The sequence below is a fragment of the Mastigoproctus giganteus genome, chromosome 10 (assembly GCF_048544385.1).
Source record: "Mastigoproctus giganteus isolate SK-2022 chromosome 10, ASM4854438v1, whole genome shotgun sequence".
In the NCBI taxonomy this organism is placed as follows: domain Eukaryota; kingdom Metazoa; phylum Arthropoda; class Arachnida; order Uropygi; family Thelyphonidae; genus Mastigoproctus; species Mastigoproctus giganteus.
The window spans coordinates 83,881,131-83,905,201 of record NC_143584.1 but is presented as its reverse complement, the minus strand read 5'-3'; the positions used below and the strand labels follow the sequence as shown (position 1 = coordinate 83,905,201).

The 24,071-nt window shown below is 38.3% G+C and overlaps 1 protein-coding gene across 4 annotated transcripts in view; it reads right to left on the bottom strand.

Moving 5' to 3' along the window:
• Window positions 1-24,071, bottom strand: part of c11.1 (maestro heat like repeat family protein c11.1) — a 1,259,325-nt gene that overhangs the window by 533,068 nt on the left and 702,186 nt on the right. For all 4 annotated transcript variants that reach the window (XM_090383553.1, XM_090383554.1, XM_090383556.1 and 1 more), the window contains exon 25: window positions 12,342-12,448. In XM_090383553.1, coding sequence (XP_090239679.1) covers window positions 12,342-12,448 — 107 coding nt within the window. The remainder of the gene's footprint in view (window positions 1-12,341; window positions 12,449-24,071) is intronic.

Here is a 24,071-nt window from a genome sequence, read left to right as displayed (position 1 = left end):
TCATTGATAAACATACAAAACAATAGTGGACCCAACACCGAACCCTGTGGGACTCCACTAATAATATTAGTCCACAAAGAGCAGCGTCCATTGACTACCACCCTCTGCCTTCTCTCACTCAACCATCCTTTTATCCATTGTAGCAACTTACCCTTAATACCATTCTGTACAGTAGTCTTCCACGTGCAACAGTGTCAAAAACATTCGGGAAATCCAAGTATATGATATAAAAATTATTTTTTGCATCCAGTTTCTTCGTAACCACATCATAATATCCAATCAAATTTTTCCGACAAGACTTTCCCTTAACAAACCCATGCTGGGTCTGAATTATTGCTGCAGTCTTGTCTAGATGATCCTTCCATGCATCTTTAACCAGTGACTCCATTATTTTACCCAGAACAGAAGTTAAACTAAAATCTCCAGTCCGTGAGGACCTCCCCTGAGTCCAAGGATGCTCTCATAATTATGGTTAAGGGTTAGCTTACTTCCTTTACCGCCTCCTTTAATATAACTGGATAGATCCCATCCACCCCAGGTATCTTTCTTATGTTTAAATTCAATAATTTCTCCTCAACTTTCTCTCAATTATTACAAAATCATTAAGTACCCTATTACAATTTGATAACCTTCTGGCATTTTCAATCCGTAATAATTCCTCATGTGTGAATGTAGTTGTAAAATACTCATTCAATTTGTTTGCTATCTGAGCAGGATCATCAAGAGTCGAACCATCAATATCAAGTGGACCAATCTGATTCATCCCCTTCCTTTTAAAGTTTATATAAGGCAGTACAGAGTTTTAGAATGATTGAAATGAACTATGTTGTCTTTGCCTCACTGGAGAATTACCTGGAGATTGGCATTTAAGGAATTGGTAGCAGATATTCAAGAAGTAGAAGTTGATTGAGAAGGGCAAAGTTACTCAAACTGGAAAGCAGAATGCAATGTGCTATTATCAACAAAACTGTGCATATGATTTCTGGTCATTAGAAGAAGGTCACTAATATACAAGAGGAAAAGAACTGAACCTTGGGAGGGGGACTCTAGCATTAGTCGAGAAGTTAGAAGACAGAGAGTAACCATCTATCATCACCCTCAGGGAGCGGTCAGAGAGAAAGCTGGATAACCAATTACAAAAAACAGTTGGCAAACCATAAAATGGAATTTTGTTCAGAAGATCTTTATGCCAAACATGATCAAAAGTAAATAAATTTTAGTAAATAAATTAGGTGAATTTGAGGTATTGCTCAAAACATCAAAGGCAGATATTGTTGGGATATCAGAGACGTGGTGTCACACAGATATAAAGAATGTAGAACTGGAATTTGGGGAGTACAAGGTCTACAGAAAGGATAGACTGGATAGAAAGGGAGGAGGGGTTATGCTATTAGTTAAGAAATACATAAAATCCAAGGAAGTGAAGCCAGTGGACATCGCTGGACAGTGCAGTGTCGAGTCAGTTTGGTGTGACATAAGCATTGGGAGATCAAAATTGAGAGTAGGAGTGTGCTATAGGCCTAATGACTCTGATGAGTATAATAAGAAACTGTACAGGGAAATAGAGTGGGCCAGTAAATCAGAGAGTCTTATAATGGGAGATTTTAATTTCCCAGATATTGACTGGAATTGGGGGCTGGTCACTCACACTAGCAAGGCTTTTGTGGATTTACTGGATGATTGTTTTCTACATCAGCATGTTTGGGAGGCAACTAGAGGGAGGAATACTCTTGATTTGATTATCAGCAGTGATTTTTCATGCATTAAGAATCTGCAGATAAATGAACCACTAGGTGGCAATGATCACAGTGTGCTGAAGTGGGATTTACTGAAAGAGGTAACTACCATTAGGGGTAAAGGGAAGGGTTATTGCTTTCGTAAAGGAGACTACAATGGACTGAGACAGTATTTAAATTCTATACAGTGGGATCAACTGATGATGTTACCAACAGCAAATGCAAAATGGGAAGCATTCAAAGAACTTATCTTGGAAGCTACTAAGCTTTACATACCAACTAAGAAATATTGTTCAAGGTTTAGGCCTAAATGGTTGTCAGATGAACTAATGATGCATATGGCAGAGAAGAAACATTCATGGGATACATACAAATTAACACATGACACAGAAGCCTATGATAGATACAAGTTGATCTGAAACCAAGTTACAAGGCAGGTTAGGCAGGCGAAGGCATATTATGAGAAACCTTTGGCAAGGGATGCAAAGAAAAACAGCAAAGAGTTCTTTACTTATGTAAACTCTAGAAGGAAGGGGATGAATCAGACTGGTCCACTTGATATCGATGGGTCAACTGTTGATGATCCTGCTCAGGTAGCTAACAAACTAAATGAATATTTTGCATCGACATTCACACATGAGGAGTTATTTAGCGAGGGGAATGCCAGAGGTGTATTCAACTCTAGCAATAAGCTAGAGAATCTTGTAATAACTGAGAGTAAAGTGGAGGAGAAATTGTTGAAGATAAACACAAGAAAGGCACCCGGGGTGGATGGGATCTATCCAGTTATATTAAAGGAGGCAGAAAAGGAAGTAAGCAAACCCTTAGCCATAATTATGAGAGCTTCCTTGGACTCAGGGGAGGTACCCACAGACTGGAGATGTGCAAATGTGACCTCAATTCACAAAAGACGATCAAAGGCTGACACAAGTAATTATAGACCTGTGAGTTTAACTTCTGTTCCAGGAAAATTAAATGAGGCACTAGCTAAAGAAGCACTGCAGGATCATTTAGAGAAGACTTCAGTTATAGCTCGGATACAGCATGGTTTTGTTAAGGGGAAGTCTTGCCTGACCAATTTGATTGGATACTATGATGCAGTCACAAAGGAACTGGATGCAGGGAATAACTTTGATATTATATACTTGGATCTTAGAAAGGCTTTTGACACTGTTGCACATGGAAGACTGCTGCACAAATTGGAGCAGTGTGACATTGGAGGCAAATTGCTGCTGTGGATAAAGGGGTGGTTGAGGGGGAGAAGACAGAGAGTGGTAATCAATGGACACTGCTCGTCGTGGACTAATGTTATTAGTGGAGTCCCTCAGGGCTCAGTGTTGGGTCCATTATTGTTTTCTGTATTTATAAATGATATTGATGATGGTATATCAAGCTTAATGTCGAAGTTTGCAGACGATACAGAGGTAGGCAGGGTTGTCAAGGAAACTACTGACACTATGGTGCTGCAACAGGATCTGGAAAGGTTGAGCAGATGGGCTTCGAGGTGGCAAATGAAGTTTAACATTGACAAATGTAAAGTACTACACATGGGAAACAGCAACCGCAGGGCAACTTATCAACTCTGTGGTACTACACTGACAGTGGTAGGGAATGAAAGGGACCTGGGGGTGGTTGTGCAGGCAGATATGAAGTTCTCTGAGCAGTGCAGACGGGCTGCAAGAGTAGCTCATGGTGTATTGTCAATGATATATAGGAATTTTTCTAGCAGGGATAAGGAGGTGATTATTCCCTTGTATAAGGCAATGGTCAGGCCCCACCTAGAGTACTGTATACAGGTCTGGAGGCCTCATTTCAAGAAGGATGTAGAGCTGCTGGAACGAGTACAGAGAAAGGCAACAAGATTAGTGAATGGAACAAAGGGGGTGCTCTTACGAAGAAAGGCTTAAATTTTGCAAATTACAGTGTCTGGAGACTAGGCACCAGCGAGGTGATCTGATAGAGGTGTATAAAGCCTTGAATGGTTTGAGCATGCTCAATGCTGATGGGAACCTTCCTCTCGCTCAGAATAATCACTTGAGAGGGCATAAATTCAAATTGAGGAAAGACAGATGTAGGATAGACGTGCGGAAATTTGCCTTTAGCCAGCGGGTGGTTGGTTGGTGGAACAGACTTCCATCCCTTGTCGTGGAAGTTGATAGCCTAAATAAGTTTAAGGCTCAGCTGGACAGGTATTTTGAACGAACAGTGGGGTGAAGTGGAAGTGGGTTTTTTTTTTTTTTTTTTTGGCTGATGCTGCATAAGCTTGCTTTCTTGCATCAAATGCCTCTACTAATGCTAATGCTAAAAGCCTTTGAGATGTCAAGAGCAACTGCTTGTGTTTCACCAAACTTTTCCACTGAATTTGTCCATAAATGGGTAACATAAGCCATAATATCACCAGTGGATCAACACTAACAGAATCTATACTGTTAATCGTTGATCAGACGGAATGTTTCTAAGTAGTTTAAAAGTTGGAGGTTAACTGATTTCTCCATTACTTTAGAAAGAGTAGAAGTAATTGCAATCGATAATTGGATGGTAGGGATTTGTCACTCTTTTAAGAAATTGGTCGGATATGGGCAAATTTCAAGCAGAAGGAAAAACACTTTTGGAATAAGAAAGTGAAAAAGGTGGCAAAGAAAAGGCGTAAGTTCAGGAGCACAGATTTTGAGAACAAGTGGAGAAATATCGTCAGGACCTGGAGCTTTCTGAGCATCAATATTTGTTAAAATCCTTCTGACATCCTTTTGATGGAAGATAACAGAAGCATTGAATGGAGCATGTTGGGAGGTGCTTTACCAGGATTATTAATTACGAGTTGGAAGAAAAACATGATGCTAGCAGGTCAGCTTTATCCTTAGTTGAAGTGACAATAGAACCATCTGGTTTTGACAGAGGTGGAAGCAGAGATGGGCAAATGTTGCGGCCAACAGCTTTGGCAAGAGACCAGAATGCTCGGCCACCATTAGAGCAAGAAGCAAGTTTTCGACAATTAGCCTGTTCAAAATCTAGTTTCGACTGATTAATATCTGCTTTACAATTGTTGCGAGCTTTGGTGTAGGCAGAAAATGAAAATAAAGAATTGGAATCAAGCCAATTACGATATGCAACATTCTTCTCTTGAGCAGCTCTAGTACATGTCTTGGAAAACCAAGGTTCATATAAAGGATGAGATTCCATTCCTACAAGAATAGTTTCACTGATGCGATCTGAGCAAACGTTGACATCAGAAATTTTGAAAAAGTAATCCAGCCAAGGAAAAGAAGAAAAGAAAGCTTTCAGGTCATCCCATATTGTATTCTTGTAATGCCAAATATCATGAGGTTGGGAATAGCCATGAGATAAAAGTTTCATTGGAGAAGACACAATCACCAAGTTGTGATTAAAGATGCCTAAAGGACCAATCACTTGGGCCGTGTACTTAGAAGGGTTGTTTGTGAGAAAAATATCAAGCATATTGGCTGTATGGTTAAGATTGTCCAGTATTCTGGTAGGTAAATGAACAATCTCTGTGAGGTCATTAGTAACTGCAAAAGCCTCAGCATCTTGACCAGCTGGGTCGGTGTGACCAGAGAACAGAAGCCAGCTGGAGTTGTTAACATTAAAATCACCAAGGAAAATTAGCTCAATGTTAGGAAAGTTGGACTGGAGAAAGTCAAAGAGCTCCAAGTGATTAGTGGAGTTGGAAAAATGGTAGAGTCAACAGATGAATTTGACAGAATAAGGTATAGAGAGTTTAAGCCAGAGAAGGACGAAAAGAGGAGATTCCAAACCCCAAGTGTCTGACAGGGAATATCTGACAGGACATATGCACAAGTACCACCTTTGAGACGAAAGGAATCATACAGCGAATAATTTGGGAAACTGAGATGAACATGTAGTTGAATCAACTGATAACTGAGATTCTGTCAGGAAATGTACATGGGGCTTGGCAGACTGCAAGTGGAAATGGACATTGTTGAGATTAGAACTGAGACACCTGTATTTGTGAAATGGACTAGGAAGTGTTTGGGAGGTTTAGATCTTTTCACAGACAGGCTAACTTAATTAGGTTTCGCAGATAAGCTAACTCTATTCATGGTGCATTCAATAGTAAGAAAAGTTTGGGGGGGGGAACGCTGTATGAAGTAATGAAATTTTGGATACGGCATACACATGGTAAGAATATACCCAGATCCTTGACACAACGTGGTCTCGACAATGCCCGCCGCATACTACTCGGACTCTCTCCAGTCATTATCTGGCAGAGTAGAGGTGGCAAGATTATACACTAGCTGATGCAGAAGCTTCCTAAAGAATTACCAATAGGTTTGGTCAAGTGTACTAACTAGTGGCCGGCCTGCGAACACTGTTTTAGAACTGTACCCTTGAAATGTAAGGAAGATTGGATCCCGCCATGATGTTCATCATAACCTCAAAAGTCAACAGTCATACTGCATGATAGAAGAGATGGGGAAGGGTTGACCGGAACTTAGCTCTTGAGACTAAATATGGGTTCCACCACTTCAAGCCTCCAATTAGCAAAGTGGTGGTATTGCACTGGATGGTGAATGTCATCTACCACGTAGTATTGCCTAGTAACACAGAGTGGTGGCATTCCCCCATGTGGTGTGGGCGCCACACCTTGACCTCAGCTTATGTTGGTTCACATGTGTGGGTGGTCACCCGCAGTGTGCTTACGCATGGGGGTTATACCCAGGATTACTAATAGTCCCAACATTGTGAAGGTGGAAACAGAGGATTTGGCTGTCACAGACCAACCGGACACTTCGCTGAAATTTGGTCCAGTCGTATTGAATGTCACCCAAATATCAGTTCCATCAGTGTTTTAGACTCCCAGGTAGCAAGTACTGACATACCTGACAATCTGGCATACCTGAGAGAATGTCTGCAACAACCTCGAGAACCAAATGTAAGGGTATGTAAGGTCAGGGAGACATGACAATCCCAAACTGGTCAGCCCAGCTGTAATCAGTGTCAGTATTCCATGCTATGCTTACCTAAGGAGGAATCAGCATGGCATGAGTGGTATTGTAACAAATATGATTCTTAACTAGTTCAATGCCTTATCGTAAAATTGTGCCAAAAGAAACTGCAATTTTTGTGCCTTAATGAATATATGCGTCCATTCAATTGCAGTCAATAAACAAGCTCTGTAAAAGGAATGGCACATGAAATGAACAACTGAGTGATATTGCACACTGACCGAACCTTGGGCTATTTGCATTATGACAGCGATTTTGCTTGGCATCATTCACACTGTCTAGAGAGCACTCTATAAACTGTATAAGTGGTTCATAGTTTCATATGTTCTTTGCTTGTGTTGAAGTTATTTTATCTAGTTTAGTATTTCACAAGAAGAAAAGGTAAAAGTGAAGATTATGCTTTCTGAATTTTAATTCTTAATTTGTAAAAAAAAAAAAGAAATGTGTGTCTACTGATATAAATTTGGGCAAAAAAATTTGTGAGAAAAGTGTTTTCCTATAAAATTTAACAAAGAGGTTCTTATAATGGATCCACAGTCTGACACATCAGGACTGAAAAGGAACAGGAATGGACAGTATGTTGAAGCTGATGACGTCGGATCAAATCTTTATAATATGTTGTGAGATACTGATATAAAATTCAAGTGATGCAGATTCTGAATTCGTTCAAGTTGATGCTAGAATACTACAAACAACAGATGCCAGTATTGCTTGGAGGAGTCTTCACTGATGAAATCCCTTCCATTTACTTAAAACTGTGCCTACTTGTTGCAGTGCCCCAAAGAAATAATCCAATTAGTTATTTGAGTTGCTTGCAACTGATAAATATTTTCAGTTGCTTGTGAACAAAAACAATGCTTATGCAACCACTGTTAGATGCGATAATGTGAAAACATTATTGAGATTAGTTCTTCACATGGGGATAATTTGTGCATCAAGAAATACACGTTCTCCGCCGGAACACACACACACACACACACACACACACACACACACACACACACACACACACACACACACACACACACACACACACGTCAAAATAAACAAGTGTTGTGACATACCCAAATATGCATCACTCATGTTCAGCCAATAAATAAGCATTGCAAAAGAAAAAGCACATAAAATGAACAACTGATGGATATCAGCACACTAACTTGACTATTTGCATTATGGCTTAGAGTCAATTGCACTGTCTTGAGAATGCTATAAATGTTGCATATCTCGTTCACAGTTTTTGCTTATGTTGAAGTTATTTTATCTATTTCTGTAATTTCCACAAGAAGAAATGGTAAAAATTTTTGAAAATTATTGAATTTTAATTCCTAGTTTTTGTAAAACAAAACATCATCCTTAGTATGTGTCTACTGATACAATTTTGTCTGAAAAGTATTTTCCTATAAAATTTTAAACTAAAAGGTTGTAATGGATCCACAGCCTGAGGCATCAGGACTGAAAAGGAACAGGGATGGACAGTGTGTTCAAGCTGATGACACTGAATCAGTTTTTTATAATATGTCATCTGATACTGAAATTGAATGTTATTCAAGTGATGTGGATTCTGAATCTTGCTGAAATGCTTCTGCTGATGTTAGAACTCTGCACACAACAAAAGTAGCACCTACGTGTTCCAGCACTGCAGAGAAATAATCCAATTGGATATTTTGTGCTGCTTGCAACTGATGAATTTTTTTTTCAGTTGCTTGTGAATGAAACCAAACCTTATGCAGCCACTGTAAGGTGTGAAGCACGTGTGAAAACTGGCTTACGTATAAATGCATGGAAAGGTGTTAGCACGTAGGAGATGAAAATTTTTTTGGGATTAGTTCTTCACATGGGAGCAATTCATGCATCAAAAATTCAATATTACTGGAAAAGATACCCCACTATTTGCAATAAAGGGTTTTTTGCCAAACAAATTTTTATTAATAATAAGATGCCAGCAATGTGCCCAAAATGTCAAGCTGCCTATATACCTCATTATAAAATCTGCCCTTTACTGGACCACCCAAATAGAACAATGCTAAAAATTTATTATCTGGGAAAACAGCTGTGACTAGATGAATCCATTGTTCTCTAGAGAAACCATCTACTTTTTAAACAATAGATTTAAAGCAAAAGACACAAGTATGGCATAAACCTGTACATTCTGACTGAGCCAAACAGTCTAGTATTGAAGTGTTTAGTATACACAGAAGCAACAGGTGAATGGAGAAGAAAAGGATATGCTGCAAATGTAGTTTCTGAAATTTATGGAAGATAAACTGTATATTGGATGTTCTTTGCATATGGATAGTTTTTACAATTCCCATGCCCTTGCAATACAATTACTCGAGGCCAACAGGTATGGTACTGGTATATTATGTGCCGACAGAAAAAAAATTCCAAAGAATGTCTGAATGGCAAAGCTAATAATGGGTGAAAGTATATATAGTTATGCCAATGGTGTGACTATTTCAAAATGGAAAGACAAGAGATACATTTAATAATTTCTACTGATTTCAAGCACAAAATGATGAGGCCAAACAAAAATGAATCCCAAAGCTGTTACTGAAAATCACAAATATATATCTAGAGTAGATAGAAAATACCAAATGGTTTACCATCCATGTGAAACAAATCTGATTTATTGGTACAAAAAACTGGCAATTCATATTTTTCAAATTATGCTTCTGATTGCCTTTCATCTCTTCAATAAATACTTGGGTAGGAAAATGAATTTATATGACTTTTGCCTTTTTGTAAAAGAGCTTGTTGTGCAAGGTTAGGGATGTCCTACTACTCAGGTTACTATCACTAGAATGCCAATTCAACATACACTTGTGAAATTCCCTCTAAATAAACGTGTAATATGGAAAATGTGTCATCTATGCAGTCAGTCTGGCAAAATACAACATACTATTGCAAGAAGTGTCCAGAAAAGCCAGTAATTTGTTTTGAATGCTATTCAGATTTCCGTAAAGACCTACAGTAAAATATAAAGTAAGGTGAATATGTAATATAACTGATATAAACTAGAATATTTTCTTACAAAAACTGTGGCAATTTTATTCAAAATGTTTGTGTGCTTGTTTTCTTGCCAACACAACTAAGGCTACAGAGCATCAGTGTTGGTTGTTTTTTTTTTTTTTAGGAGCATTAGCAACTAAGGCTGTATTACTCCAGGGATATGCGGTGGTCATTCCCTCAAACCCTGGTCTAATCAAGAAGTGTGTGCTACGTACTGCTGCTGGCTACGGAGGTGCCAGCATCAGTGTATTGTGTCTCTAAATTTACTTGTATTCTATCGTCTTTTTGCCAGATGAAAACCAAGTTTCTGCAAAGTGAAAAACATATAGCTGATGCCAGTGGCCGAGGGCTGCATGGTTTTTGTCATGCATAATTTAGCCATGCTTTAAAAAAAAAAAAAAGTCCACAAAACATAAAGCATCTTGCCAGGATTTGAGTCCAGATAAAAACTATAACAAATCATTACTTTGTTGAATGCATATTACTGAACATGTAATCAACAAAGTTCATTCCCTGTCAAGTTTAAGCAAATATGTAACACTCTCTTACGTATGTAACAGACATTTGATTCCTAAAAATACTTACGGAAGAATGATATAACAAATATAAGTGTCAGCAAATGTGTTAATTGGAGGAGACACCTATGGGATCATGTTCATTCCTTGTTAACAATTAAAAACAGGTCATAACACTAAATATCTGGCCATGTAATTTATCTTGTTGTAGTAGACCTCTACATTTGTGTCATTTGTGCAAATTTCATTAAAAAAAACGCTACATTATTTAGAATTAAAGGAGGAAATTTGGTTTGTCTGTTGTTTAGAGGCATAATTTGCTTATAACAATCTGTTTCTGTTTTTTTACTTATTTTATTTTATTTTTTTTTTGTAAAGATGACTCGCATTCACATCTTTTTCTGCATGGATAGAAGTAGTTTATCTCCTAATTGCTCATGTTATCACATTATTAAATGTATGTTACAGCTTCTCCCCAACAGTTTCTGAATCTATGTTGTCTGAACTTCAGAAAATGTATTATGTGAAATAATAAGTTAGATAATTTTTAATTAGTCATATTTTTAATGTCAGATGAGCGTTGAGAGAACAGACTCACTCAATCAACAACATGTTTCAAAGCAACTGCATATGTATTTTTTGGGTCACTAGTAATATTTCTTCTCTTACCTCTTGATATATCCTTTTATGCTCACTCTTAGTTTTCTCCCCAAGTTTCTACAGTTTTAAAAAACTAGAAAAATAAAAGAATAGAATTACTCTAGAGTTTTTAAATAGAAGTTTAAAAACTCTAGTAGTCCAGTTATTATGCAACTGGACACTACCCATGTGGGCAGTGTACCAAGGGCAATGCTATCCCAAAGCCTTTGTTTGGATGTGATCTTTTGACTTATAGTAAGGGTAAAATGAGTTGTTGCCAATGTGCTGCCAGTAAGTGACCAAACTTTTGGCACCTGTGACATTATACAGGGTTTGGAATAAATGGATGAATAGGAAAATTTTAAATAGCCAACTTTTACAATACTAGGCAAATATGATGTACTGAAGAATTGCTTTTTCATATGTAACTTTCTATATCTTGCAATGATAGAACTATTTCATCTGCAGCATTCATCAGTCCCATTCCATTATGATATTAACCTCAGGGGCTCACATCTGGTAAGTACAGGTTTGGCACACCCAGGGTCCTCAGCTGGATATCATCATTTTTCTCTTTCTTGGTGATTCTCTTCTACTTCTTTCTTTCTTTCTCTCTCTCTCTCTCTCTCTCTCTCTCTCTCTCATATTCACATCTTTCTCTCTCGTATTCACATCTTTCTCTCTCTCTCTCTCTCTCTCTCGGGGTAATTCAGAATTTTTTTTTGGTTGGTTTTAGGCTGATTTTCTAAAATATGGAGTATACATAAAGAGGGCAAGTTTTTCTGCTAATATCCTTTCTCATCTCCTAGGATGAGTGGTTTCATGGTCAAGCTGATATCACTCCAAGCGAGATAGTGAGCTTGAGGGTTCTAGTGTGCAAGAAATGTGTCAAAATCCATGATGACCCCTTTTAGCCCTAGGAGTGAGGTCTTTTTCTTGAAAGCACTGCTATACAGGGTCAAGAACTGTGACACTTACAGCCAAGCAGAAATTAAGATTAGTGAGAGACAGAAGCAACACAAAAAAAAGAAGGAAAAGCGAAAGGTACCTTTCATTTTCAGGATCTTCTTATATCTCATAATGTGAAAGTCTGTTTTTAGTAAATTTAAGAAAATTGGATAAAAATTAAATATACCTATTTAAGCTTTATAATCACTTTATCAGTAATAAGAGGATCATTTGTACCCAAAAATGGTTGACACCAGGCCAAATTTCAAAAAAATGTTTCAGGGAAAGTACATTTATGTTTAACTTACTAGAATAGATGGTCTAATATTCTAGCTCTTCATTATTTAGTATTGCAAAAGATACAAGGAAGCAAGTATTCTGCAGCACTAACTAAAAAAAATGTATTTTAGTTGCTTCATAATCATCTTTTTATTTCTCTCTTGTTTCTTGTAAGACATTTACTGACAATATATTTTAGTACAAAAAAAAAAAATAATAAATAAGCTTACTTTTGCCATTTCATTTGTAACATTAAAAAGGGATGATGAATCATCATTTTGAATTTCAGCCTTTAATTCTTCTTTATGAACTGAAGTTTGGTCCTCTTCTTTTTTACCTACAGTTAATAGAAAATCATTTTGAATATCATTAATCATGAATGTAACAATAAAATTATCAGATGATTATTCACAATGTTAGTTATTTTTTTTACAAATTTCTGCTTTTTCAAACAGTAAAGCCTAAAATCTTACATTGACATGTAGTTACATGATAAGTATTCACCAGCAATACAATTACTAAGGCATCTGCTGATGAGCCCTCCAGCAGCCCAAGGTGCCCTGCAGTGCCCTCAAAGACATTATTGTGAGATCCAACTGGGTTAAACCCATTTGTAACAATATGTCAGCTGATCCTTTAAACCATATCCCTTTATAAGATACGGTTATCAAGCTGACTACCGGAGAAATACCAATATTCTCTATGATTTTATTTTTCAGATCAGTATTAAAGTTATAATATTGAGTTTTAATTTGATGCACTTTGTCAAGCTCAATTCCTGTGCCCACTATCTGAACATCAAGGAGATAGGCGGAAGGAGATCTCACACACAGGAGGTCTGGTTTTCGAACTCCCACTTGGGTAACAAACCAAGGCTCTTTTTGGGCCTCCCAACCTTTTTGCGACAACCAATTTTCCAAGAGGTTCACCACAGCATCGTGCTGTTTCACACGGATCCCATGTGTCCACTGGCACCTCCGAGCAATGTGGGTGAGCGACTTGACCTCACTGCACTGGCCTGGCATTGCCTATCTGAACCATGCCCTCGAGATGTTCTAGAGAGGGTCGGAAGGGCACCGATCCTGGTTTTAATCAGGTCAATAAATGCATGGCCAGACAACAACTTGGTCCTGTCACCCACCCATTGATGCTATGATTTCACCTGTGAGGAGTATTGAAAACAGTTGCTGTCGAAAGAAGAGTAAGAGCTCCCTCCACTGTCTACTAATAGCAGCTTTGTTTTCCAATGCCTGAGCCCCATCCTCGAGCAATTTATATGCTTCATTTAATTCTTTACTTATTGTTCTCTGAAACTTAGCCGATCTTACAACTTCCAGAGAAGATTGACGCAGTCTCTGAAGGTGATTATTCTTCAACATTGGGATAAACCAGCAGAGGGAGGGAATCCCAAGTCCCCCATCAACAATGTCAGCATGAAAATATGGAGGGACAGTATCTTTAGGCAGCCTCAACCAAGACCTTACAGATGTTCGTATCAATATATCCATCCTATTCAACCTAGATGCTGTTATCTTTCCAAATATCAATGCATGGTAATATCTAGGTAATAAGTAGACTCTTAGGATAAAAAGCCATTGTTGTGGCTTCAAAGGGGCTCAATTTAGTTTCCCAAATGCCTCTTCCAAGTCTAGATTTGGGAGGACTTTACCCGTAACATCAAATTTAACTCCCAAATATTTCCAGCACTGTTGTAAATCCTCCGCCAGTAAAGATTTATCGCCTATCATGAGACTGCGCCCGTCCATCTTACACTTTTTCTCTTTTCTGGATGGGACCCAGGAGAGTATCCAACTCTTTTCCATATTGAATGATAGTCTCCTTCTCTTGAAGAAATAGTTAATATTGTCAAGAAGGCACTGCAACCCCAACTGTGTAGAAGCCGCTACAAGGAGGTCATCAGCGAAAGCAAGAACATTTATCTTAAAATCCCCCATGTCAAATCCAACATATGGAGGCAATTTTAAAATTAGCATTTCTAAAATCATATTAAAAAATAATGGAGAAAGTGGATCTCCTTGTCGCTGTTTTTGTTTGTTTGTTTGGTTTTTAGGAGCATTAGCAACTAAGGCCATATTGCTCCGGGGATATGCGGTGGTCATTCCCTGAACTTTCCACATCCTCCGTATTCGGTGGTCACGGGCTCGAACCCCGGTCTAATCAAGATGCATGTGCTACGCACTGCTGCTCCTGCCCACCTGGCTACGGAGGCACCCGCAAATTGCTGAAGAAAAGAATAAGAAACCTGAAATACATCCTAGCTAGCAAGAAAAAAAATGGATGTTGAGGAGAAAGAAGTGCCTGAAAAAACAACTTTGGGAATCTTTTTGGAGGAGGAAATGGACACAGGCCAGCATCTGTACTTCCCCAAAAGATATAAACCCAAGGCTGAGAAAAGTAAGCCCTCAGCACTTCTGAAGCCACCTGATGGACTCACCAAGACTCGGCAGCGAGAATGAAAAATAGAAAGACCCCTGGTATAGATCAAATTGAGCCCAAGATGCTCAAGATGGTAGTAGAAACTATACTGAACACAACATTGGGACTCCTCAACCGATGTCTCTCGGTGGGCCACTTCCCGGCCGCGTGGAAAATGGCACGAATAACACTCATTTTAAAAAACCCGACGAAACCACAAGGAATGCCAGGGTCGTGTAGGCCAATCGCCTTGCTGCCAATCTTCAGCAAGCTCTTAGAGTGCCTTCTCTACGAAAGAATCGAGAACCACTTCCAAGAATCAAACCTCATGTCGCCTAATCAATATGGCTTTAGGAAGGGGCGCTCGGCTGTAGAGGCTCTGGAAAATATTACTGAAACAGCTAAAAACTGCAACACAAAATACTTCCTCCTAATATTGATTGACTTCGCAGGGGCCTTTGATACTCTCTGGTGGCCTGCTGTTCTGGCCAGGCTCCAGAAGGCTCATATCACAGGAGACTTATATCGATGCCTCAAATCCTATCTTGAAAACAGGCAAATCACTGTTACCACTCCATACGCTTCTGTTTCTAGGCCGGTCCACAGGGGCTGCCCTCAGGGTTCTGTCCTGAGGCCGCTCTTGTGGAACCAGGTCCTAGACGAGTTCCTTAATTTAGATATTCCAAATGTTAAAACCCAGGCATATGTGGATGACCTTGTTCTGATGCTGCAGGCTGACAGCCGGGCACGACTGGTGACCATAGCAAACCGGGCCACTAGCGACTTGCAAAATTGGGCTAGTACAAATCTCCTTACTATCTCCTCAGAAAAAACAAGTTCAATACTTCTCAAAGGATTCCTTGACCCTAGAAGACTACTGCAGATTAAGATAAATGGGAAAACCATAAAGTTGCTAACAGAAATAAAATACCTCGTAGTGATACTTGACAGAAACCTTAGCTTCACACCACATCTCCGCTACCTGAGAACAAAAATAAGAAGATATGCGAGCCTACTAGCCAGAGTCACTAGGAAAGATTGGGGCCTGAAGAAGAGGGCCCCTGGCATCCTCTATAAGGCATTCTTTATCCCAGCACTAGCCTATGCAGCTGAGGCCTGGTACACAAAGACTAGCACAGCTGTCAACAAGAAAAAACCAGAGATGACACACCGATCGATATTACTCATAATGACAAGAGCTTGCTGCACTGTGAGCACCCACGTGCTCCAGGTCCTGGCGGGATGCCTTACCCTGGACTTGGAGATTGCGTGCTGGAGGTTGCTGTACCAACATTCCAAAGGAAAAATAGTCTCTCATATAGGATTCACCACAGACCCAACAAACTCCAAAACCGTGGAGAACAGACGGATTTTGCAACACACAAAATCACTATGGCAAAATTGCTGGAACCTCACTAACAAAGGCTCCATTACTAAGAAGTTTATACCGGATGTAGGACAAGTTTATCCACTCTCCCCAGCCTGGTTTTTGCCCGGACTCAAAACTACCTACCTACCTATTGACCGGACATAGCTCATTTAGAAAGCGGCTATATGACTTTGGAATCTCAGCTACTCCGCGGTGCTCCTGTGGACAGGAGGAGTCCTGGGAGCACCTGGTATACGAGTGTGACCAATATGAGGACCTCAGATGTCAACTATACACCAAGATTCACTCGCTTCTTCGAAACCAGGAGGACATCGTTCTACAAGAGGAAGAGACCTACAAAGCATTCAAACTTTTTGCGCAAAATCTGTTCACAAGACAATGGACCTTGCCCTCTCCTTGAGTGGAGGTATTCCAAAAGTTCACAAATCACGAGACAACAGCCATCCCTCAATGGCCCAGAGTAATGGAAACACAACTAAGACTCTGACTCAACTTGTTCAAAGATACCATAGAAGACCAGAAGAACCTCATCTTGCCCTGTTGGGCACCTGGACTAAAGGACATCCAAGGTTGTCATATGACTCAACATACACTGTTTCTCTCTTGAACGGTGCTTTCTTTCCCTTCCCATGGGGAGAGGGGGCTTTGGCCCCACTCCTTCCCTTCCCCAAATCTCTTCCCTCTGGTGGAGCACAGGCCTACTCCACTGCAATCGCGGGGCCATCCTCTCTATCGGCCCCTTACTTCCTTTTCTTCCCTCCAGTCTTCACACCCCCTTTACTGTTGACTTTCACAGCATTTTCAGCCCTACGTGTCCAAATTTAACACATCAAAATTTCCTGTCCGACCCATTTAGGCATATAGAAAATATTATTTCAGCGTATAACCCCTCGCAAGCATCTAAATTATTCTAACAAATGCTAATAACTAACCGCGAATTTTTTAAGGTTCTAGCCACTGAAATTCCAGGAAAGTAGGTGGCAGGACCCGCCAGAGTACTATATAGGTAACACCCGGCCGGCCTCCCCGTGGCGAGGTATGGTAATGTTGGGTCCCATTAGGGGCCCGGCGGCTAACAGGCCGGATGAAGAAGGGCACAACATGCTAAATACCATATGCTTTTAAATCCCTGGCTTGTCCGATACAGTGTATATATGCGGAGATGGGAGAAATCCCAGGAGCCGTTAGACCCAAATTTACCTATACCTATGGCAGACTCCGACCTATAACCAGAACAGTACCACTCATTCTACACCTTCAATAATAATAATAATCCATGTTAATGTAGAATGTTATGCTGACGTTCAGCATCTATCTGGCTCATGCTCCTCCAACTGCAATAAGATCCTCCTTCTTCTGAATGGCTGGACCACTAAGTTCCAAAGTGCACAAAAATCTTCTTTTGTACTATGTAACAGTTGTTCACATCCAGGACTAAGGGAGTGGAAATTAGGGGGCATCTATGATTAATTTTCCCCTCAAGTCACAATACTCAACATATTCATAGAAAAGATGGTTCGAATCTTCTGGGGGTACACAAGTACATAGAGTGCACTCAGTGATTCCCAATTCCCAGAGCTTTGCAAAAAGTGAACAATGTTCAGTCAAAAGATAAATTGTATGGAGTTGAACCAAGTTTCCCACTGTTTACCATTAGAAAAATTTTTCATTAAGGCTAGAGAAAACATAGTTGTGATTTTTTTTTTTGACAAATGCTATATAATCTTGCTTCTTTGGATCATTTTGTGATTGTTAATACAGTAATCACTTCTTAGTCTTCTGGCTTAGACTGTATTGTTAATACAGTAAAATCTCAATACAAATTAGTTTTATACAAAGTACCTGTTTATATGAAGCACATACCATTCCCCTGCAAAAGGATAGCCTTTTCTGTGTAAATATATTCATTTATTACAAAAGTTGGTTAATACATATTATAAAGTTTGTTTTCACCATGTGAGAAATAAATATTGTATTTTGTATGTTTAATAAAAATCTTTGCATAACTGTCCAATTATTGCCCCTGGCACTGACTTGTTAGAAATTACTTTTGTGTAAAGAAAACCAGTTTATGGTAGCTACAAAGTAAAAGTGCATGCTGAAAAACATCTTTCTGAAGGATGAGCTGTTAAATTAACAAAAGAATAAAAACTCTTTTTCTGAGTTGTTTACATACACTATCTTATTCTACATGGGATTAAGACCGGTACAAATTGTCTTTTGCTACAGTATACAGTAATCTTTGTGCCATTTTATCTGAGCTGATGTCTATTTTTTGGAACTTGTCTTTAAATTAATTTAAAATTTGTTTCTATTAAATCTTATCTAGCAGTGTTATGGCAACAAAACATAAACAGATGGAATTAAAGTGAAAATTGTACAAGAGGCTGATAGGTTGGATCGAAGTAAAACAGATGTTGCAAAGGAATACACCATCCTTTTACCTACTTTATCTACAGTACCGAAAAACCAAAAAAAAAAAAAAAAAAAAACACCTCAAAGAAGTGCATGACCCTGGAGCAACAATAAAAAACAGGAAACAAATTCTTACTGCAAATCACGTGGAGCTTGAAACAAAAGTTTTCAAGTGGTACCAACAAATGGGTGGATCTAATTTGCCAATATGAGGTCTCATTTTGCAAGAAAAGGCGAATTGTCTAGCTCAGCAACATGAAATTAGCGACTTCAAATGCAGCAGTGGCTGGCTTGAAAGATTTAAAAACAGGAATAACTTCCATTCACAAAATGTGCGCAGCAAGTCTGGATTAGTGAACAAAGAAAAGGCTACAGATTGGCTGTGTTCTGTATATCCCCATTCTTGAAAAATATGAGGCAAAGGATATTTTTAATCTTGATGAGACAGGTTTATTTTATAATTTGCTGGCAAACAAAACATTTGCTGTTCGAGGAAAGTCTTGTCATGGTGGAAAATTAAGTAAACAAAGATTCACTATTCTGTTATGCTGCAATTCAGATTTCAGTACAAAACTAGGCCCACTTGTGACTGCTATATTTTCTAAGCCAAGATGTTTAAAAGAAGTTAGCCAACTTCCCTGTGATTATGAGGCCAATAGAAGTACTTGGCTTATGGTCAAGATTTTTCAGTCTTGGTTATCAAAAGTGGACAGAAGAATGGCTTCAGAAAAGAGGAACATTTTGACGATTCTAGATCGTTGTACAGCAAGTTCTACTGAGACACTTAAATTGACCAATAAACTCCTATTGTTTTCACCTCCCAATACCACAAGTTTTATGCAGCCACTGGATCAAGGCATTATACATAACCTCAAGAGAGCATACAGAGCCCGCCTGATAAGGTACTTATTATTATTAGCCAAATGGTGCAAGGAAGCCTGAGGCTTATGCTGCACCAGACAAAAAAAAAAAAAAAAAAAAAAAAAAATTCCGCATTACCCTGAGAGAGAGAGGGGGGGGGGGAAGTAGAAGGGAATCACCAAGAAAGAGAAGAATGATGATATCCAGCTCAGGACCCTGGGTTTGCCAAGCCCATACTCACCAGATGTGACTTGATCTGCAACATAGGAGGGAACAATTTGCAGCCAAACTGGAATGTCTTGGATGCTATCTGTAATCTTGTTATTGCTTGAGACAGCATTGCATCAAGTGTGGCGCCTCCGTAGCCAGGTGGGAAGGAGCAGCAGTGCGTAGCACACGCTTCTTGATTAGACCGGGGTTCGAGCCCGTCACCACCAAATATGGAGGGTGCGGAAAGGTCAGGGAATGACCACCGCATATCCCGGAGCAATATGGCCTTAGTTGCTAATGCTCCTAAAAACCAAAAAAAAAAAAAAATAGCATCAAGTGTAATAATCAACTGCTTCAGAAAGAGTGGATTTGGAGAGAATATCATTGAAAAACATGGTCCAGAAGACGAATGTGATAGCAACATCGAGGAATGGAGGAATTTGAAGGAGCATATGGATTTTGTAGGTGAATTTGAAGAGTTTGTGAAGGTGGATGATGAAGTTGCTACCTCAATGCCAACACCAGAAGAGCTTCTGAGAACCAAGCAAAATGATGATATTTTTGTTACCAGTGACAGCGAAAATGAAGCAGCACGCAAACTGCCATCTAAAAAAGATGCCCAAAATACATTGAGCATAAGAGAGAATGTGTTGGCCTGCAGTAACATTGATAAAGAAACAAATATTACATTTAATAATGTCTGTGCTCTAGCTAAAAGTGCATATAGGATAAAAACTGTGCAAACAACATTGGATTCTTTCTTTAAATTAGATTAATTTATTAAAAAGTTAATGGTTTGTATGTCTTGTTTTATATTAACATTGTAATTCTTTTTACTGCAATACTAAAATATTGTACTGTATATATCAAAATATGTACTGTGCAATATTTTCATTTCTGTTAATTGCTTTTCTTCTCTTAGTTTATCTTAAAATCTTTAAAATAAAATCTTTAAAAAATGTGTTATTTCTATTACTGTATTGTTAGATAACGCATTTGTTTTTATTATATTTTATTTTATTAATTTATTTTTTCATTTATTTTTGATATTATTATTATTTATCATTATTCTTAGATATACAGTATGTACAAAAAAAAAAAAAAAAAATAGGCAAAAGTTTGACACTTTTGAGGGATCCCATTACTACAAATCTCGTTATCAACAAAACGTGAAAATTTAGGTCCCGTGAACTTTGTATTAACAAGATTTGACTCTGTTAATATTAATTCATGTGGGAACTAATGATATTAATCACATATGAATTGACGATCTGCTTTACAAGTATAGTGGCATTTGAAAAAAAAAAAAGTTGCAAGTTCAGTTCATAATCTAATGTCCTTTGCATTTCTTCCCATGAAAAATAAGAGAGACTGCATATGGAAAGTCACAGGAATTAAATGAAGACCAGACTGACACTGAAAGACTGACTTTGTAGGAAATAATCTGTTTGGCCTGCAAAATTATGTAGAAAGAATCTGTTGTGAATAGACTGAAAATATCCATACAGACATGATGCAAGGGTATTTGCCATGAGCGTTGCAAAAGCTTTAAGAATTCAGTGCAACTGCTAATCGGGAGAACAAAGGCAACACTGCACAGATAGGCAATTTTATGATGATATCAGTCAAATCACATCACTAAAATTAGGTCCTTGTATGAGGCCACAAAAGTTAGCAAGCCTTCTGATACTGGAAAGATGTGCTTTAAATGAACAGGAGGCTAATCCTTAGAAAGAAACTTAAGTAATGTGTCAGGATAGTAAACAGTGAAAGACCACTTAGTCGGAACTAAGTGATCCGAATTAAGTGTCGGAACTGCTATGCAGCAGGGTCTGGAGCCTTGAGAAATCCTTGAAAGGTCAAGAATATGAACATACTCCTACTATCATCTGTGAAGCATAAATAAAATTTAACATCAGATGTTATATATGAGGTTACCACCTAGAAGGAAAGAAGAAGCCAAAGTATATCATTTGTCATCCATTTAGGTCTAAGCCTTGAATAGTATTTCTTATTTGGAAAGAAAAGCCAAGAAGCTTCTATGATTATTTCCCTGAATGCTACCCATTTAGAATTTGTTGTTTGTAACATTATTAATTGGTCTACCTGTATAGAATTTTAAAATTGTATGAAACCACTACAGTCTCCTTTACAAGAGCAAAAACCCTTCCCTTCATCCTTGATGGTAGTTATATCTTTAAGTAATTCCCACATTACTATTAGCAGAGGCATATGATGCAAGAAAGCAAGCTTATACAGCATCAGCCAAAAAAAAAAAAAAATTCGATTTCACCCACCTATTCACTCCAAACATTTGTCAGGTTCTGCTTTGGATTTATTTAAGCTGTCAATTTCCACAATGACAGACAGACACTTGTTCCAGCAATAAACCACCCGCTGGCTAAAGGGAAATTTCTGCACATCTATTCTACAACTGACTTTTCTCAATTTAAATTTATGTCCCTTCAGGAGAGTAATCAGAGCAAGAGGAAGAATCCCATCAGCATTTGAGCTTGCTCAAACCGTTCAAGACTTTATACACCTCAATTAGACCACATTGCAGGTGCCTAGTCTCCAGACACTGCAATTCGCAGAACTTAGCCTTTCTTGGTAAGAGAAACCCTTTGTTCCACTCACCAATTTTGTTGCCCTCCTCTGTACTCATTCCAGCAGCTCTACATGCATCCTTCCTACAATAATGAGGCCTCCGGACCTGTTAGCAGTACTCGAGGTGTGGCCTGATCATTCCTTTGTACAAGGGGATAATTACCTCCTTATCCCTGATAGCAAAATTCCTGTATATCATTGACAAGACAACATGATCTGCTCTGGTAGCCGGTCTGCACTCAGAAAACTTCATATCTGATTGCACGATTACCCCCAAGGTCTTTTTCATTCTCTACTACCGAGCTACACAGTTGGTATGTTACTCTGAGGTTACTGATACCCATACACAGTACTTTGTATTTGTCAATGCTAAACTTCAGTCGCCACCTCTCAGCACATCAGCTCAACTTTTCTAGATCCTGTTGTAGTAGTGTACTGTCATTACTGTCATTAACAACCATGCCAACCTTCATATCCTCAGCAAACTTGGACATTAAGCCTGATATACCTTCATCAACATCATCGAAAAATACAGAAAACAACAATGGCCCAATTCTGAACCTCAGGGAACTCCACTAATAACATTAGTCCACGAAGAGCAGTGTCCACTGATTATCATTCTCTGTCTCTGTTTTCTCCAACTCAACCATCCCTTTATCCACAGCAACAACTTGTCCTTAATGCCACAATGCTTCAATTTGTACTGTAGTCTTCCATGTGCAACAGTATCAAAAGTTTTCCTGAAATCTAAGTATATAATATCAAATATATTTTTTTGCATCCAGTTGTAGTTTGACCACATTGTAGTAGATCAGTAGCATAGATAAGTTTTTTGGGCCGTTAGGCAAGAAATCATTTTGGACCCCTTATTTTTATTAAAATAAATTTTAATTAGGTATAATATAACAAAAATGTTGAATCACTTTTAATAACCTAAATATTTTATTTACGATTTATTTATAATTTTACAAACATTAAAAACATGAAAATTAATATTACAATATGATACTACTTATTAAATACAATTTGACAAACATAAAAAATTATACTATAACTAATAAATTTACGAAAAAAGTTATAATGTTACTTTTCGCGCTTTTACCTTTACAAGATCATTAATAATATCTTTTAAATCCATTTTACTGGCATATTTATGCTCAATAGTCAATACTGCAAGATCGGACAGTCTACTTTGACAATAGCATTTCTTTTATAATCAGTCTATTTTGACCAATAGCATTTCTTTTATAATCTTTTATTATTCATAATTTACTAAATGATCTTTGGGCAGAGGCAGTGACACAGGCAGGGTAAAACATAACATAAATAAAGTAAAAATTTCTGAAAAGTCACTTTCTAGGGCACAGGTAGTTCTTGACTTTATGAGTTAATTCATTCCTAGCGCGTGCTCGTAAAAAGAAAACTCGTAAGGCGGGAATTTATTTCCCATAGACATAAGGTTAAAAATAGGGGTTATGTTCTCAACAATGAATGGAACAAAGGGTTGCTCTTACGAAGAAAGGCTTAAGTTTTGCAAATTAAAGAGCCTGGAGACTAGGCATCGGCGAGGTGATCTGATAGAGGTGTATAAGGCTTTGAATGGCTTGAGCATGCTCAATGCCGATGGGATTCTTCCTCTTGCTCAGAATAATCACCTGAGAGGGCATAAATTCAAATTGAGGAAGGACGGATGTCGGATAGATGTGCGGAAATTTGCCTTTAGCCAGCGGGCAGTTGGTTTGTGGAATAGACTCCCATCGCTTGTTGTTGAAGTTGATAGCCTAAACAAATTTAAGGCTCAGCTGGACAGGTATTTCGAACGAACGGAGGGGTGAAATGGGAGTAGTGGTTGGTTTTTTGTTTTTTTTTTTTTTTGGCTGATGCTGAATAAGCTTGCTTTCTTGCATCATATGCCTCTACTAATGCTAATGCTAATGAAATTAGTTAGTTAATTAGTTTATGTTTAAACAATGATTGACTTATCAAACGAAATAAACACGTAGTCTTTGAAATCAAGCAAATTACTATTATTATTATTATT